Here is a 19,711-nt window from a genome sequence, read left to right on the forward strand (position 1 = left end):
TTTGTTACCTCTGGGGAACTGTGACCACATCTGAATACAATTTGACCAGGGCAACTAGTATTGAGCTTATAAAAGAGATTCTTAGTAGCTAATGTGGACTGGGTGTATTGTGATATAATACTCTGATGTCTGGCCATTATTCAAGTACATTTTTCAAGACGCCATGCATGCATGCATTGCATTGAGAAATGAGTTCCCACTTATACAGTCAAAGAGAAAAGAAAAGTTTGTAGACTATAATCTGAAGTGTTATACCTCTTTAAATAGAAAAACAAGCTGTAGAAAAGTATCTTTGATTCCATCTAATTTTAAATTGGTGAATAATTAACTCAGAAACTTCACACGCAACCTCAAAAAGGATATACAAAAGGCAAGTACAGGGATGGATCTATACAATTTCCCAAGAGGGGGTACTAAGCTAGGGGTATATAGTGGGGGCTAAAAATGTGGCAACTGGTTTATACAATATATAGTGCAGTGTGAGAACACTCAGCGTCAGAAGCATGCTTTATCTTGGGGGTCTGGGGGCATGCCCTCACAGGAAAATTTTACATTGCTTTCTGAGACACAATAATTGTGAGCCACTTCAAATCATTATTTTATAGCACTGCAGGGCACAGCAAAAATGTTGCATTATGGTTTGAATTGGAGTGAATTTATTTCAAAGGTCATTCTATCAACGTCATAATATACTTATAGACTTTCAAAAAGCTTTTGACTTGGTATAATGGACAGAAATCTTGTTACATTTCCTGTTTCCTTAGGGATCAGTATTGCATTGGTCTCCTTTATTCATGATGATATACTTGAAATGGTACAAGTTTTAAGATCTATAAAGCCTTCATGAAAACTTTATAAGTCATACAAGAGCTAACATTTTACACCATAATACTTTCATGCAGATTTTTGAAGTTAATTGGTGTGTTATGATAATTTATGAATTTTGAGATAATTTATACCTCAAGGGCAGGTAAACTCAGAGAATTTTGAACCTGCCACTTTCATTTTTTAAATCTGCTTGATTCATCTTTGGTAATTTGTGGGAGCCAGTGTCCACATTCTTGTGTCTCTAGAAGCTTTGCCAGCTTGTTTTAAATTAATGGGTGGGTCATTACCCATAAAAATATATCCCTTTTGATAATGAACATTGAGGCTTATTTATATAAATGCATGCACGGTTTCTATTCCTGGTGGTAGTAATTGATTGTGGGTTTGATATGGTAATATGTTATATACATTATTCTAATATGACAAGCAGAAGATACAATCTTAATGAGAAAAAAAGCAAAATGTAGATGCTATGACTTCTGAGCTACAATATTAGATCCATTACAAATTACAATGATTTTTCATGCTCAAATACAGGACATGAACTGGCTGATTAAAATTATACCATAATATAACCTGGGGAAAATTTTTTTGAGGTTGAGCAATGTTACTTAATTTAGAATTTTTTTTGCGGATTTACAAACCATCCCAAAATGTATTAAATATTTCAAAGATAAATTTTTTTAAACCTTGAAACCAGCAAAAATATTCCTCCTTAATATATTTATAATACAGCAGCGTAGCCCCCAAATCATGCACTTTCATAAAAGCACGATTCCTCATGACATGTATTTTTTAAATAGTGGCATTGCAGATGTGTGACCTTTAATGGCCATCTTTGCCCAGAAATTTGATTGTTCCTCCCTGAGGCATTAATTGACATGATACCAAACTAATGATTTTGTTGAACAAAACAACTTGGTTTTAATTTGAAGTAAATAGGTAATTTTTATGATTGTTTTATTATCTCCATCCTTAAGTTGATATTGGTTTAATTTTTGTAATTTAATTAGTGTGTGGCCTGCACATAATTTACAGTAACATATAATAACACTAGTTAAACTGATTACAAACATCAAGTGGTTTAGAGTTGCTTGATAGCAGTAGCAATATTACTCCTCGATTTGTTTACATATTCCTGTGGAAAGTGAAGGATAGTCAACACACTAAGTCATATAGTCAAATCATACCCGTGATGCACCAATGTAGGTGATACATGCATCTAGTAGTTCATTGAAGCTAGCTGTCTTCTCCATGTACATCTTGTTAATGGCCCCTAGCTCCTTCTCAGCACTAACAGTATGGAGTTATAACTACATCTAGTATAGATCATACTCACTCTTGTATCTTTGCCTTGATGTCTTGCATCTTCCTCTTGCCATCTTGAATATTCTTCTGTGTTGCATCCAGTGATTCAGTTAATTGTTGCTTTCTGTTTGCTTCAATTCTCATCCCTTCATTTAGAGACTAGGAGAGACACATCATGGTTAAAATACTAGAATCATAGAAATAAAAAGTAACAGAACAAGGGAGGTCGTCTACACTTTGCAGACATGCTAGTGGACATTAACTAGGGCTGAGCGATACTACCGTTTTAGCGATATATCGTGATATTTTGAAAGTATCGATATCGCGATATTTTGTTATTAACTATCGTGATACCATGCCTGTACATTACTGTCATTAAAAATCCATTTGTTATGCTGTACTTGGCTAAGAATCCTTGTAAATGATAAAGTCCACCCATCTGGTTTCCCCTGCAGAGAGGTGTGAACACCATAACAACCTCAAAGCATGTGTTACAATAACTGTTACTGTAAACAAGGATGATAGTGGCTAGTTTGCTATCACCTATAAGGACTTCCTGCAGGAATGCTGAGCAATACACTGTGAGGCACCAGCTATGATTGACTTATTTATAAGTATCGTGAACTATTCAGTATCGTGAATAGTGGCTTTAGTATCGATCGTGATACTAAAATGGCAGTATCGCTCAGCCCTAACATTAACCCTAATCTTTTGTACTTGTTTGTTTAGTTTTGTAACATAATTGTGACTGGTGAACCTACGTATACCACATCAAAAGAAAGGATGGTGCCAGGCATTTCATAATTTGTAGCAACCCATTGGAAATGTAAATTGGGTCATATTGAAGGCACTTTTGGGTTGAGGCTGGCTTCTGGTAAACATTTGCTGGGCAAAAAGGCAAACCTCCACGATCCCTAATATACTGTATGATCATCTACATGAGTATATAGCTCACTTCTTCTTTCATCTGAAGTTCTTTTGCCTTCCTATTTACTTCTAGTTGTAACTCCTCATTTTGTATCTTGTGACTGTACAATTCACTGGACAGCTATATGTAGTGTAGAGAGAGAATATATAAAGAAATTTCAAATGGCTTTTAAAATGTTTATTCTATTTAACAATGCATCACAAGCATTTTTTGAATGATACAAAAAGAGAAAGTTACTCAAGGCTGGTTTTTAAGAGCCGCTTTTTCTGGGTGATGTGGCAAGCTCGAATGGCAATTATAGCTTGACAAGAATCAGTGAATAGCCTGTTACAGTTGACCAACTGTTGATTCTAATGTCTGGAGTTTGATCTTGGTCCTGGATCTTCCACTTAAGGATTGACCATGGTTATGACCTTGTATGGTGTTCTTCTACTTACGAGATGGAAACCAACTTTTCTAGAACTGCTCCTGATTACATGAAATTATCACCCAAAGTCGCTTTCCATGACTCAAACAACATGTATACATACCATACTCTCAGTTTCCTCCCCAGTAATTATCTCATTTTCCATGAAATTAATTCTTTGAGACACTCTCTCATATAGCTTGTCAACTTCTCCCTATAACAGAACATACATTTAACACAGAGCACATGAAATTGTAACTGTACCTTGATGCTCTTGGCTTGATCCATTAGATTCTTGATGACTTCATATGATGACCTCTTGTTTGAATCATAATCAATCAACGAAAGGTTAGGGTAACTCATTGTGGTGGACCATGATGCCATAAGACTAGTCACTTTCCGTAGCTTGTCATTTATTTGTTGTCTAGCCTTGTCGATCTGTTGTATTGAGCGATTGTAGCACATCTGGAACTCAGCCACACATTGATAGCTCCTCTTAGTCTCTTGTTCATTATGAGCGATGGCATATTGTAATTGGAATTCTTGTTCCTTCAACTTGTGGGCCTCTTCAGCACTGATTGGCTGCTCCTGTATCTTAGCCTGTACCAATTAAAATACAACAATGAGTGAGTGTCAACTAATTTCTACAATGTTTAGGCTTGAAAAAAAAAAGCCCCAAACATGAGTGACTGTTCTATTAGAGTACTTCACTCCATTTAGCTTGTGCAGCCCTTCAAATGGCATCATGTTTACATATCAGACACAAACCAAATAGTGTTCTCTCCATTATCTGAACTCATTGGGACCTGGGTGAGTTCAGATAATCAAAAAGTTTGGATAATAGAAACCCATTCATTTATATACAGAACTCCATTGAAATACTCTAATAGAACATACACCTTTGTCAAAATACTTAGCCTGAGCAAGCCCCACACTGGCAGCAGTCCATTCAACCATCATGTAATGAAAATTTACATAAAGAACACAGAAAGCACATACACGTTTAGCCAATGATTTAAAGATGTTTAGACAATGTTTTTATTTCCTAGTCATACTGTCTCAGTTGTGTTGAATCTCTGTAGTGTTGGTTCTTCATGTTTGAAGTACTTTAAGTATGGATGCAGATTTTGTTTGTGTTGAATACCAGCAAAAGGACTTCTTGCATGTTTATGGATTGTCCCATGATCCAGACATTGAATGCCAAGAAGATACTGAAGTTCTCAGCAAATTCAAAGATGCTGACTTCAGCAATTTCAAACACTGAAGAGGAAATAAACTTAGACAGTGATTCTAACACAAATGAAGAGCTACCAGTGTTTCAGTCAATGCTACTATACAGGTATAATTGAATGAAGAAACAAATTATATTGGCAAAATAAAATACAGAAAACAAAATTTCTATATAGCTAGCTATCTTTGCTGAGAAGGTAGTTACCACTGATAAAAAAATAACTGTATACTAAAAATCGACTCCATCTGGCACGTGATCATAGATAATAGACTCCCCTTCCTCTCTCTGGTGGGATAAAGCCCATTCATGAAGTTTGCGGACTGTTCTATACCTCAGGCTCGCCCCATGATACTATGAGCATCGGTATAGTAGTACACTCATTTCCACAGAACATTTGGATAATTGATGGCCAGATAATAAAGGGACTACTTGTTTAGTGGTATAATGTGTGTAGATAAAAGTGCTCATTTGTAACACAGAAGAAGAAAGCTATTATTAAGAACTGTAAGGAACCATGTTATCATCTTGATGATTAGCTACAGTTGTAATACATTGGTAACTAATTTCACATGAACAATTGCGTAGCATATCGATGCCAATTTGGCCAAGTGTTGCAAATATTCATTGCTGGGATATAATAGCCCACATTAGCTAATGTATTGGCAAATTCACAGTGCTCAACACAATAATGAAAATATGAACATTAGTAATGGTGCAGTAGTATACCTGTATAAGTATACAATAATGAAATATGAATATTAGCAGTGGGAAATTATTGCAGTATACCTAGCTTGGGCATAATATGAAGTGGCCTAATATGAAGTGGTATGCATCCCAAAAACCAAACTCTTTTTGATACTTCAACAAGAGACTAGACACCTTGCACTTGTCCATGTGCGTGTTATGTTGCATTTTCATAACTCATGATGGAATAACAAAAGGCAATCATTACATACCTCTATTATTTTTTGCTGATCTTGGACCATTTCCAGTGCCTTTTCTACAAGTCGTTGATACTAGTTAACACAAAAGTCACCAGCAGGTCTTACCATGATCTCTACATGCTGCAAGTAACTGGTCCAATTGTAATGTAGCCTGGTGTATCTGTCCTTGTAGTTCCTCAACATGTCTCATCATCTGTACCCTGACCAAAGATATAGTGGCTTATTTAACAAGCTAGAAATCACTACCTAGGCAATCACACATTTTCGAATAATTGTATATGTAATAGGTAAAATGTCACTTGACTTTCAATATGATTCCTTGGTTGTTGCTGGGTTGGTTCCCAAAACTACACTCAAATGTGTGATTACCTATATAACCATGTGCATCACACGACAATGTAATGGTACCACAATATAATGGTGACTGTACTCCATAGAATCATTAAGTTGGTCCTTATAGATCAGACCTTTCCAAAAATTATAGCTTGATGATGTTTGCATGCACACTAAAATTGAATAACTTGTCTAGGTTTGCTAATCAGTTACTCGCATGTGAGAATTGATTGTGGGTTTAACACTTATCTGGTTCAATACACAAGAATTACTGAACTTGGTTGTTGTCAGTGCTAACAGTACTACTCAATTTATGCACCAAGTGATACTTAACTATTCTGGATTATGCAGATATCATCCTCAAGTGTCAACATTAGCAGGTTCCAGTGCAATACCAGTGATATGGTATCACAACATAGTATCTGATCTTTTTGTCAACATAGTGGACCTGTGTTAATTCGTACTTATTTTATCTCATGTGTTTTGTGTCTTCTTGTCCTGTAACTCTACACTTTATTGTGCCACCATGAAATGAAAACAAACTGCATATCCTAGAGGGTGCATAGTAAACTGTTGGTTCATCCCACAGTGCACATCCCCACTTCTCTAAAATGCAAGTAAGTTCCTCGCCAAAGACAAAAGTGCAAAATGTCTTTATAAACAAGGTAGCCATTTATACAACTGCTTAACAATGCTTCCCTCTCCTCTTCCAATGCGTTTCTAGTAATTGAAATAAAAATTTCAGCAAATTTTTTTTTTGCGCAGAGGGCTGCGTTCGCAGAAATTTGTGTCGCACTCTTAAGGTTCATGATAGAATATAGACGTGGTAAAAACCTGCTATACAGTAAGAGACTATTCTGTCAGACTATTAATGTTACCAATTTCACTGCTATACGATACTGTAAAGGAGTCACTGTATTGTACACAACAGCACTGTACTACTCACTTGTGGTCAACAGTCTCTTGCAGTTTTCTATCCAATTCATCTTTCTGTGAAAAGGTATGAACACACACTGTCACACAAAGTATCAGTACCATCATTTTGTACTTACAGACCAGGCTTACTTCCCCCCCACCCCCATGAAAATAAGATCTGGCTGAAACTGTATTTCTAGGAAACAGTGACAATATATTCTAATAGAACAAGTGTTCACAAATGAGTAGTCAAATGCTTCTTATAAGCGTGTTCCTAAAAACATGGATTGGTGAGCATTAAAGAGAGCCCAGTTTGAATTTACTTAGAAAAAAGATGTCCCTCAAATGTGAACTTATATAGTATGTAGTACATGTTCTTTCTATTTTTCTATTTACTAACACAAACACACACACACCGTTGAAACACTCAACATAGCCTTCTTCCTCTCTAGTTCGGTAATCCTTGCCAGCATTTCTTCCTTCTCTATCAAAACAAAGCTATTTCATTGACACTTGCACAACTATACAATAGCTGAAAACAGTAAGACAAAATGTGCACATTTCATTGTTTTCAAAGCAGTAACGGACAAAGTGTGAATAAATTATACAGGTAGTATGCTGGGTGCATGACACCCTCCCTATTAACTGTCTATTATTTCACCTTTATTATGTGTAGTTCAGAGTATACCAAGAATTTCAAGGCAAAATATATCTAGTCTTAATTAAAGGTTGAGGCAACATTATTGTTGATCGATTCTGCTCTCTTAGACCTTTTAACAAACAAACAAACAAACTAAAAAACATCACAGTAAACTTGACAAAAGGTTATTCTGCTACAGAAAACCTTATATTAAAGGAGTGAGTAAAGTCTACACACACACACACACACACACACACACACACACACACACACACACACACACACACACACACACACACACACACACACACACACACACACACACACACACACACACACACACACACACACACACACATGACTCACTCTGTCTCAGTCTAGAGCACAGCTCATCTACACAAGTTAGATACAATAATAACATCAGTTCTACAATACAGTACATACCTCTTGTTCTCAGGTTCATGTCCACACATTTTCTAAACCCATGACTGGACTCCCCACCACCACCGATAAACGCCTTGTACATGTGACAGTACATCTCAAACGATGCCTAACAATATATTGAGAATGTAAAGGTTGTTGGTAGTTCTTATTAAACTACTTAGGACTAAGAATATGAGGACCTGGTATGTAGTTTCTATAGAGGAACAGTTCTAAGCTCACTAGACAAGTCATTCTGTCATCACTACAACAAACACCTACCACATCAGTTGATTCCTTCGGGTTGATGGGAAATCCATCAGCATCCACAGCAAGATATTTCATAGGACCATCACACATACAGCTCTTCTGTACAATGAACAACGATACAGTGTAAACAACAACCTATTGGCATATGTTCAAATTTGCTGAACATGCTTACTCTGATGTTTTCAAGAAAGAACTATATAGGCACTTTGTCTAGCTTCTAAGAAAAATGTACCACACAGTGATGGAGCCACCCAAAACCATAAGAGTGTAAAGCCAGTGCTTGAAATTGACTATCTACTACCTTGCCCAAGAGTTGACGTCCTGCTTAACTTCACTATATATATAGGGGGTAGCATTCACTATTGTGATAGTTGCAGAATAACTATTGTGATATTAGCACTACCAGGCAACAATACTGTACATCACTTACATCAACTAGCCACGTCAAAATTCCAAGTAGCAGTGGAAATGTGTGAGGTGTACCAACAGCCTTAAAACAACTTTTGGGTGGTGGGAATGGATACCTATGTATAACAAATATTGATTAGAATCTGCAACAGTAACAGACACACACTATCACACAGTACATGTTCAGTTAGTGTGTACGTGTATACTCTATTAGAGAAATTAATAAGGTTTTGCGAAATTTGCAGAAGCACCGCATCACATGAGGTAGCTAGCAAGTACAGCCTGTACTAACATGCTACTGCCTTGATCAAATATACTGGCAAGAGAGAATGGTGGAGACATAAAATGTTCTATGATTGATAAAATCAAGCCCAACACTTTTTAATTTACCCTATTAGCTTCAGTTTGGCTGGCATTTCTTCTTCGAGTTTCTTTCCAGGCACAGCAAAACTGGGATGGATCAGTTCAGCTAGAAACTACAGCACAGCAACACAGAGAATAACATTAATAACTGACAAACCTAAAGCATACAAACATTACCAATCACTGAAGTAGTCACTACAGTAAGTTGCACTACAGTAGGTTGTCAAACTTACATTAAAACATTGTATAAAATCATGTTTTGACATAAAGGAATTTATGGACACATTCCTAGGATATCCTCTTTCCACAAGACTCTAAAATAGAGATAGATAATGTAATTTTGATGATCTGTAAACAGATTCGTCTGAATGTAGTAGGTAAGATTAAAGATAGGAAAGGTACTATGTATGGTGTAACATGTTACAAGGTCAGACACAGGGTGGGAATTTGTCACTTGAACTCATCTTTAGGATAGGGGCATTTGCATTAGTGATTCCAAGGTAAATATATGAGATTTGTAATATGAGCACTTGTCCCAGGGGTGGGGAATTTGTCATATAGTTTTGCAAACCCTCGACCTCTGGGGTAGGTGTGGCGTGACATTGCTTGTGCATTATATATAAATTACTCACTTGTTGAACGCGTTTGCCATTACGACTCTGGTATGCTGCAGATATTACTATTATATTGGTTTTATTGTTTGTGGTTTATACTTACACTTTTCGTTTAGAGGACGAGGGTCCTTTCTTATCTGCGTCCCTCCTGGACATATACTAGACCTAGACGGAATTGGTGTGCATCAGTTTAGGACATATATCCATTACCCTCTTGTATGATTTGGATGGAAGGAGCCTTTGGTACTCAAAACACTTCCTCTTTTGGTCTGTGTTCCGAATGCTGGAAGACCCATGGACGGACGAGAGGATAACGCTGCCACAGATTCTCTTTTCATTTCTAATAACTTTGGTGGACCCATCTTCTCGCCCAATAAGATGCTTCTCCTAGCAGTAGATCTACGAGCTTGAGTTGCCATTTTCACCGCGCCTTTTTTTGAACCGTATGTCAAAAATTTTTGTATATCAGATCACGTGATCTTTAAAAGTCACATCCATCTATTCTACTTTCTGTGGGCTGAAACGCCAACATTTAAAAGTCATGATCTGCAGCTGAGGTGAGCTGATGCCTTGCTTTCAATCCACTGAAGTCTTAGCCTCTTAAAGATTGACAACTGTTTCTAGCCATCAAATGAAGCCAATGATTGATTCTGATACTGTGATCATTGGGGAATTTTTTATGGGTATAATGACCCACCCATACACAATATACAAAATGAGACCCAAGGACAACGTGGGTGAGGGCTAGCTACGCACAAATTAATTGCTGAGGAAGCAGTATTATAGAAAATTTCCTTGAGCAGATATAGAGCAACTATAGACTCATTTTGATAATAAACAATGCATTGCAATTAAAAAGAAACCATGAAATTCATTTTAAGTGAACCACACATCACACAATTAGGGCTATAGATCAGTGTTTTGTTCTTCCTTCTCATCAAAAGTCTCAGGCAGTGCTGAAGTAGAACCTGGGGGACTGTAATAAGAATGATGTCACATAATCTACAAAACAAATTGTTGTCCACACCTTTCATCTGTTGTGCTAGGAGTACTGCTTTGACTGGTTAATAATGGCTTTGTTGAATCTCTCCTCTCTGCTTTTCTGAATAAAGGCTTTATTAAGGAAATACACATCCATGGTTAAAATACCAACAAATAAATGTATGCTCTAACCTTATTCAAAAATTCTTTCTTCTTGTTTGTGGCTGGCGGTGGCAATGGTGAATTATCTATGGGTTGTGCAACCGAAGGATTCTGAAACACTACGCCTTTATCAGTGGGGTCATCACCCACAAGGGATGACATGGGATCATCATTTTTTGAATAAAATGTAACTATAATGTTTTTCTCAGGCTCTACTGAGTCATCCTGATGCTCTTTCTCCAATGTATTACCAGTATTCTCATTAAGATGAGTGTCATTGTTTGTGACATCACTGGTAGGGTTCACATCATTACTGTCACTTGATGGAGAACTTTCCAGTTGTGGCTGTGCTTTTTCTGACTTGGTTTCTTCTTGTTGAGTAGTGGTGGTAGCTATAGCAACGGTGGTAGTAGTGGTTGCAGCTTCTGATATATCATCCAGGTCAGCCGAGTAGCCCGGATTGACAAATACACTATAAAATATTAAGACATGCAGTTACAAGGATTTTTTCATGATAAATTATATTGTCTGGATACAACTACTACGATTACTCCAAGTATACAAACATGTACAGTGACATCAATCATTTAACTAGCACAGATTTCTGCTACATGTAGTCTGATAAGAATAGAACACTATACCACACATCATAGGCGGTGGAACTTGGGGGCTAGGGGTCTGAAGCCCCCCTCAACCCCTCACTCAGAAAGATGTCTTGCCAAAATTATCCCTAATATAACGTTCAAATACTCTAATAGAGCAGTCAACGTAAAAAATGTGTTCTTAAGGGTAGTCTGCGTACGGTGGGAATTGTGTTTTAGTTGAAATGCTTCAAATTGTACCTATAAATTAGTTCTGGTGAACTCTGAGACATTGCAGTCAACGTAAAAATGTGTTCCTAAGGGTAATCTGCGTACGGTGGGAATTGTGTTTTAGTTGAAATGCTTCAAATTGTACCTATAAATTAGTTCTGGTGAACTCTGAGACATTGTGAGCTGCTAGAGATTCTATACTCTGGTCAGCCCTCCCTTACATCAACTACTTCTTCCATCACTGCCACACATACACACAAACCCGCACACAAGGTCTTCAGCTATCGTACTAGCACCATCACCCACAAGCACTGGGGGTGCACCAGTGAATCAGCACAGGCAAATCCTCCTGGGACAGGACTTTTGAGATATGTGTGTTTACATACAATGGGCTTACAAGGCCACATAACTTGGCCTGCACAAACCCCATTAACCTAAAACCAGATATCAAAAGAAAGTTTATTCATTGGGAGAAGGCTAAATAGCCACTGTAACAGCAGAGGCTTACTTGTTATGAAGTGATGAAGAACAGCAACTGGTTTTATCATAATGCTACATTGCACACTTCATCCACCATCTTAATTAGGGGTTAGGTCACATGAGCTATATATGGCCTTACTTGCCATTACATGGTGAATCGGCCAAGTGTTAGTTGGATCAAAAGGGATCAACTGGCAACGAGTTATGGATCAAGGTGTGTATTCCATATTACATCATATTACATCATAAACTGATGTTGATTACATAGCCATAGGATAAACACTTCAAAATATACAACACTTTGTTTACAGCCATGCAAATAGTCATATTGTAATACTAAGTTTCGTGTGATGTTATAAATTTGTCCATAAGAAAAACTTGTTATACAGTACTTTAGAGGCACCTGTGGTTATCATCAAAAAGTTTATAGGTTATATATACTACACCTGTGGTTGAGATCAAAAGCGCCATGCTGTGGTATATAACTGATCGCTTTGTGGCTACGCTTACCATATATGGTACATTCCTCAAAATCTTTATCTAACGGTAAACAAGTCTCTAATAACAAGTGCCTAAATCAACCTATTCACCTGAACACTGTGAGCAAGGAGAAAAATTTTCAATGAACTCTTGTCTCCTTCACTAACTCTTGTCCACTGAGTCACGAGTAAATGGGCGTGACACTGCTAAAGAATCTAAAATGTCTAGGATTTCTACTGATTTTGATCTTCAACAGGTGCTGTTTCACTATAAAGTGCTGTCTAATTGTTTCATCTACTGGGGTGTAGAATATAACAGTTACAACACGATTACTGATATGACAAAAATATATGCACTAGCACCCTGCAGGCGCTCGTGTGTGTATTTTTTGTCATATCCCTCGTAACCATGTTATAACTATAAAATATATATTGTTGACATTGATGATTTAAAAGAATTTCTTGATATTCATGTACTACCAAACACTCAATGATTCTGTTATGATATTCACAAGTATAACTGGGAATGATATAACAGGTTATAATATGCTGCAAGGGATTTGATGATAGCTGATAGATATATAAAAGTTTTACAGCACAAGCACTGAAGACACCCGGACCTACAGCCTGTAAAAGGTGCAGATATCTTGAGCCGAAGCAGCATTGGAAAGAAATCAAGCCTGTACCCTTATCCATAGCCAACGTAGTTGGAGGCATCAGTCTGGTAGTCAGCTAGTGAAAATTGACAGTTACTATAAACAGTGAAAGTTTGACAAATCAGCATCTGAAGTAGGTTGGCAGATAAAAGTTGGGCCTGTAGCCAATATTAAATAATATAGCTATTTAGCAAAATAAGGTTTGGCAAATTTCCTTTGATTCACTAAATTACCAAACTTTAGTCATGCTAAACTTTGGTCGTTTACAGTATATAAAAATCGTATAGAAATTTGCTGGAAGGGTTTAGGGTTGTTCTGAAGATATTTATGGGCTTGGTGATGCTACTATTGTACTGTACGATATGGCATGAAACACACTGGCATGCAGCCAAGGGTGTAAAGTAAAATCTTCAGATTCCTGTAGTGTACACAATCCAGTTAGGTGTGGTTAGTCTTGTCACCATCCATTACATTAGACAGGCAGCTCAATGGAAGCTTGTACAGCTAGCTACATGAATTGGCTGTTAGCTAGTCTTGCATGACTAGATAAAATAGATGGAATACTTTTTACAGGTGTTTACTCCTTCTATATCATGTAGCCACAAGAGTATTTTTGAGAGTATTTTGTACCACATGAAATTGGGAAAGGTGCCCCGGTAAAACATTACACAACACGTTCGCCTGTTTGTGGCAACCACACACACGCATGCAAGCACACACACACGTACAAACACACGCACGCACGCGCACACACACTACACTGCCGTGCACTAATAACTAGATAGATGCTAACAGCATTGTAGGGCAAGCTGGAGAAGCTATAGAGATAATTCATTGGTATACAAATGGATATCAGGCATGAAATGATTCTGAAATTGATGATATTCATCAAGATCATCCAAGATTACTATGTGCAGTGTTATATATTTCAATGTTTTTTATTACTTCTATGGACATGAAAGAATTCTGAAATTGATGATAATATTAATCAAGATCGTCTAAGTGCATGCCTAGCTTCAGTACACATTTGTAGAATGCTTACTATGACATTGTTGAAAGTCAAGCGCTCTCTTTCGTGGGTGTACATAGCCTCTATTCTGATGTCCTTCTCTTTCTGGTTCCCATGGCCAGTTGTTACCTTCTATGGATATGCATAATCTCTAATCAGACCTCCCACTGCTGATCCATTCCTTGCTTAAGCCAAAAATTAGCATGCCTAGCTAATTTGTTCTCTTCTCTTTGTTCAGGTGTTTCATAAAGGCGGTGAGCTCTTTCTCTCTGTCATCTTATGCTCTCGTTGACTCATCGTGCCTTCATCCATCTGTCTGTCTACCATTTATTTGCATGTGGCACATGTATTGTTCACGCACTTTAAAGACATGTCCATTGTACATTATCGCAAGCCACAAAATTTGATGTAAGCTGCAACTTTAAACAGTGTACTTGTGTTAGTTCACTAAATAGAATAACTGACATGCTTTCCTTACAGGAACGTACTGTACAATGTACTTACTGATGATCAACATGAGCTAATGTGTGTTTGTGGCTTGTCTGACCGCTTTGGCCCACGACTGGATTCATGGGCTAGACTTGAAACATTTTCTTTAAATCTAAAAGATGGTACAATGTCTCACTGCACAAGTTGATGTGCTCTCAGTTACCGATACTTGTAGAGTGTGATAAAGTAGACGTCTTAACATAACTGTTCTCTTTGTGTACATGATACCTGTTGACCCCCCATACAAACGGTAGATAACATCACCACTATATTACTTGTATTTCTTATACTTGTATTTAATCTATCACTGGTATGTTGTAATTAGTGTACTCAAGTGTCCGATTGCCTACCATTATCACACATCACGTTATGTTACTGCTGGAGTAATTAAAGTAACTATGGAAGATGTTGTGGGAGGAAGGTGGTAAATTTTTTGATATGATTTAGGCAAAAAGTTAGACAAATTTATTTTTGTTAGCATGGATTTTTGTTGTATTTGCTAATATCAATTTTTGTTTGCTTGAATCTTGTTCACATGAATCAGCCAAATTCACCACACTCTCCTACATGCACACACAGACACACACACCACCACTACTACCACTACCACACACACATAATATATCAACCACTCATACACTTCTTATAAATTTGGCTGTCATACAATTATGAGAAGGTAATTTGATACAAACCAAAACAAACAAGACTTGATATATCCCATACTACTTGTATGCAAACAGGCAGTGACCGGTATGACAACATGGTTTGTTTGATGGTGTTTGGCAAGGCTATGTTGAGTATAGCGACTGAGAATGACATATCTTGATTTACACTGAGAACAATTGAAAGTCATAAAACCTGCTGTAATTGACTTCACGATAAGATTTGCATGTCAGTACAATATTAAAGCCAGGTTGGCCTCATGTTTGAAAACCATGTTTAAAATGTGCATAAGTCTTTCTACCAGCTTTTCATTGTAGTCAACCAAATATTCAACAGTTTAATCTTTGCCATGCAGACAGACAGCAAATTCCCTTATTCCATTATGTTAACTACTATGCATATGATATGAGAATATCAGCAGTTCCTTGTTTTGTTCCAGGTTTTATAACTTTCCACTTTGTATGTTTTAGTTAAAGCACCAATGTACATGTAAAACACATAAGGGTGTGTGTTGAGAGGCTAATACACCACGAGGCAAAGCTAAGTGCTGTATTAGCCTCAAGACATCCCCCGAGTGCTGTAATTTTCATACACAAGAGCATAAGTGGTGCTTTAAGTGTTATATTGCACTTCCTGGTCATCTTACTCAGAGCATGCCCGAACTGCTTTAACTTTCGGTGATCAGACTATCAGCAAGTGTCCATACCATCTATTTCCAGTCATAGAACAAACTGGTTTTACCAATTTACAAGTGGTGCCAGAATGCTCACTGGTGAGGAAAGCTCAAATATATTTTTAAAATTTCTTCAAAAGCCAAGGGTGCAAGGGTGTGAATTAAAAGTGTTTACATTCCTGCAATTAAACAATGTACACAATCCAGTTAGGTGTGGTTAGTTTTGTCACCATCCATTACATTAGACAGGTAGCTCAATGGAAGCTTGTACAGCTAGCTACATGAATTGGCTGTTAGCTAGTCTTGCATGACTAGATAAAATAGATGGAATACTTTTTACAGGTGTTTACTCCTTCTCTATCATGTAGCCACAAGAAAGTGTCTCAGACAAGTACGTTCACTGGTTTACGGAACCACTTTTGTTCTCTATTAGGGCTAAAATGAACATTTTAAACATAACTGTTTGATTCACAAACACTGGTACGTACGCAAAACCTATGTACGGCAGCCATGCGAAACACAGCTATTGCTGCCAGCACTGTGATGCCTGTCAGGTGCTTGAGCCTGGTATAGACAAATCCTTCTGGGGCAGGGTTAGTAGCCCACAGGAAGACTGTCCAGGTCTCACGGAGAGTGATCATGGAACCTAAAGTTCCACAACAACCCCATACGCTGCTAAGCCAGTTGGGCATTTACTTCCCCAGTAAGCACCAGGTAACCATTGGTGATACAGCTGGGTGGGCTGTTTCCCCAGGTGACACCAGGCCACCAGGTCCCCAATATACAGCTGGGTGGACTGGAGCAATGTGAGTTAAAGTTTATTATTGCTCAAGGAAACAACAACAACACTAAATTGGCATAAACGGATATCAAACCTGGAACCTTTCGAGTACCAGGTTGATGCTCTAGCTACTTGGCTATGCACGCATGCACACTACACACAATGGATTCAAACTAAATGAATCTCCTAAGATGCAGAAATGTAAAATATCCTATTGACAAAGGACAGCTACACTTTGAGTACATCAACACAACAAGAAAGAAGCCAAAACTACTGAAAGTTTCATACCCATACCATACAAGTGAAATACTCATGCATTAACTCTTGCAAATTTAGCTCATTAAGTACCTCATGAAAGCATGTCAAGATCACACATCAAAGCAAAACAATAGTGCTGGCCATACAAGATTAAGATCATTACTAGAGGTTTGTATAATTATCACTATCGAAAAGTGTCATTTCACTATTATTCTTCAAGCTTTGCTCTGCCTGTTACACTCTCAAACACAGATAACAGTACTCTGCAAACCTCACTTCGAAGCATGATGCAGACTAGTTTCATTCTTAGGACAATGTGATTGTCAGCTCATGAAGTGTCATTGACATTCTACACATATGGTTTAACACTATATACTAGAAGTGAAAAGAAACAAGGCAGAAAGACAGACAAATAATGCTAGCATTGTATTTCTAGAGTATGCCAAATGGTACATGTCAGGCCAAAGCAACGTCTGTGTCTACAAGTAACAGTCGATCAGCAAAAAAGTTCATAAATAAAACTAAAATAGAAACTCATCAAATTCCAAGGAATAATGAATAATGCTGGTGGGATGTAAGATCACTATTATTGACTACTGCCATACATCACCAATAGAGAATTTGTTTGACAACAAGCTGACCCAAAGTACGCACACCCTGTTTCAATACTATAGACCAACAGTACACTGATAAACATACAGAATCCCTTTTAGTCAATATAAAAATGAATTTTGTTGATTTCAACAAAACTGGATAGCTGGCAACATTAATATGACTTCAATGTTGTACAAGGATTCTTTGCAGGTGCACACACCTTATCAACATAACAATAGGGGAATAGTGTATTGTGTGCGTGCAGTCATCATGTAGGGATTAGATTACAGAACATTTATACATTTTCCTCTTATCCATATAGAGTGTTCAATGAATAAGAACCAAGCTATATTGCATTCCTATGAAGTGCTAAGGACTCAATACGAAGAGCAGAAAATGAAATATAAACAATTAATAAAAAAAGGATAGGGGACAAGAACATTCACAATTCCCTTACGTGCTGCTGGTAGTTGTAGCAGAGGACAGCAAAGGATCAGTAGACACTTGATGCTCAATCACTCCAGTAAAAGTTTCAAAACTAAATAAACAGAAACCACACAAGCAAATGGCTAACAGGAAAGCATGATAATGTACATCAAAGATGGACCATGTAACATAACAAATCACCAAAAATGTATTAGTGTTTTGAGTGGTAAGGGAGACACAACAGTGCTTACATAGCCCAAATGTTAGCCAGTATCAACAGATTACTTACTGTGATGAAATCCCATTGGAGGGCTTTTCTTCATAAACTGGTGGCAATCTATAAAACAAAACATATTCAGAAATGTGATAACACTAAACTACTTTAGTCTAGTTGACATGTTACCCACAAAAGCTAGTGACAAGTGTGTACTAAATGACATCAGAGGATCAGGTGTTATCACAACAAAGGTGTGTTATAAGTAAAAATATACTTAAAGCATTTACACATTCTGAGGAAGAGGTACTGAACCACTCCTAGAGTACATGAGGAAGTCACAGCAGCACTTATACACTACTGACACACCCTTGTTTTACTAGTATGTGCTATGCCAGCAGTATGCAATTGTATTCATACAATTCAATAACTGCGTTTGTATGGCTTACTCAGGTTCATGTCTCTGGTGAAAGCCTTTCAGGCCATGATCAGAATTGAGGCGGACAATATCCCTCTGTTTCTTACTGCAATATCATAAAACAGTGCTAATTATGTGCATGAAAGTAATAAAGGTTATACCTTGGTTGTGGACCATCATACTGATCACTAAAGAAACACACACCAAACTTATGTACAATAATTACACCTATTAAATGAACTCACCGGCTGAATGAACCCCTAAATGTAGAGAAGAAAAGCAGTGTTAGTGAGGGAAATTAATATGCAAATATGGACAAGGTTTTTATTTCACACCTAATCACGTACCGGTCTCTTCGCCGCTTTAGTCTTATTATTAACACGACAAACAGTCCCGCCAATCCCAAGAACACAACGATGAGGATGGAGAAGATGATGATTGCGACTGTCTCATCGATGTCTTCGGCTGCAGCAAGGACACGTGTGATGTAATCGGGTCACTTATTGAACAAACAGGCTTACCAGCTAGAACGCCTTCTGTACAAGCAGCAAGTAGCAGCAGAGTGATGCTTAACGAATGTAGCATATTGCCTAGCAATTGTCCTTATCATTTGGCTTGATCGGAGCCATATAATCCTATATTTATACGTGAGTCGTACGTACGCCTCTTTCTTGATTGTTTACTAACACTAATACGTCAGCTGATGCGCACGTGATATATATACGCGCACATCACAAGATAAGCGCCCACTGAAAAGCTGCTTTTATATGCTCAGACAAATTGTATTGTTGTAGAGACCACAGCATGCTGGCGGGTGGTCCATTTCCCATTTTCCATTATTTCATTATAAGATAGGCAGATTTTCAAGCCATTATTATGCTTGGCACAAATGAGAAAAGAAAAGCTGCAAAAACAATATAAATGTGACTTGATAGCACACTGACACGTGAGCTAACGCTATTTTTAGTGAGTCTGTATAGTATGCAAAAATCACCGGAAAATAATGGA

At 37.5% G+C, this 19,711-nt stretch overlaps 2 protein-coding genes across 2 annotated transcripts; both read right to left on the reverse strand.

Moving 5' to 3' along the window:
• Window positions 1-1,814: 1,814 nt before the first annotated feature.
• LOC136244530 (kinetochore protein NDC80 homolog) lies at window positions 1,815-10,079 on the reverse strand. Its single transcript, XM_066036106.1, has 19 exons — window positions 9,819-10,079; window positions 9,712-9,773; window positions 9,627-9,661; window positions 9,228-9,308; window positions 9,022-9,107; window positions 8,654-8,747; window positions 8,236-8,322; window positions 7,978-8,083; window positions 7,900-7,926; window positions 7,310-7,377; window positions 6,925-6,968; window positions 5,751-5,845; window positions 5,658-5,701; window positions 3,735-4,070; window positions 3,595-3,684; window positions 3,092-3,184; window positions 2,168-2,295; window positions 2,019-2,121; window positions 1,815-1,966 (listed from the first exon to the last, which is right to left on the reverse strand). Exons 1-19 carry the CDS (start codon window positions 10,025-10,027, stop codon window positions 1,913-1,915), a joined length of 1,842 nt encoding a protein of 613 aa, XP_065892178.1. The 5' UTR covers window positions 10,028-10,079; the 3' UTR covers window positions 1,815-1,912.
• A 335-nt stretch (window positions 10,080-10,414) lies between these two features.
• On the reverse strand, window positions 10,415-19,402 carry LOC136244423 (uncharacterized). The gene is made up of 10 exons (XM_066036007.1): window positions 19,225-19,402; window positions 19,051-19,168; window positions 18,949-18,963; window positions 18,865-18,891; window positions 18,735-18,809; window positions 18,361-18,408; window positions 18,103-18,183; window positions 10,782-11,223; window positions 10,636-10,721; window positions 10,415-10,584 (listed from the first exon to the last, which is right to left on the reverse strand). The coding sequence occupies exons 1-10, from the start codon at window positions 19,286-19,288 to the stop codon at window positions 10,515-10,517; spliced, it is 1,026 nt and encodes a 341-aa protein (XP_065892079.1). The 5' UTR covers window positions 19,289-19,402; the 3' UTR covers window positions 10,415-10,514.
• Between the last annotated feature and the right edge of the window lie 309 nt (window positions 19,403-19,711).

This window comes from Dysidea avara, chromosome 14, assembly GCF_963678975.1.
Source record: "Dysidea avara chromosome 14, odDysAvar1.4, whole genome shotgun sequence".
Classification (NCBI taxonomy): Eukaryota; Metazoa; Porifera; class Demospongiae; order Dictyoceratida; family Dysideidae; genus Dysidea; species Dysidea avara.

Bases quoted from the DNA above. Each gene is read 5' to 3' on its own strand.
- LOC136244423 (XM_066036007.1), bottom strand. From the start codon at position 19,288: ATGCTACATTCGTTAAGCATCACTCTGCTGCTACTTGCTGCTTGTACA. The intron at 19,169-19,224 runs GTAAGCCTGTTT...TCCTTGCTGCAG, and splicing joins TACAGAAGGCGTTCTAGCTG to CCGAAGACATCGATGAGACA. The intron at 18,409-18,734 runs GTAAGCCATACA...TTTGTTTTATAG, and splicing joins CACCAGAGACATGAACCTGA to ATTGCCACCAGTTTATGAAG.
- LOC136244530 (XM_066036106.1), bottom strand. From the start codon at position 10,027: ATGGCAACTCAAGCTCGTAGATCTACTGCTAGGAGAAGCATCTTATTG. The intron at 8,748-9,021 runs GTAAATTAAAAA...TGTTATACATAG, and splicing joins GCCAAACTGAAGCTAATAGG to GTATCCATTCCCACCACCCA. The intron at 6,969-7,309 runs GTGTGTGTGTGT...ACCTTTTCACAG, and splicing joins CTATGTTGAGTGTTTCAACG to AAAGATGAATTGGATAGAAA.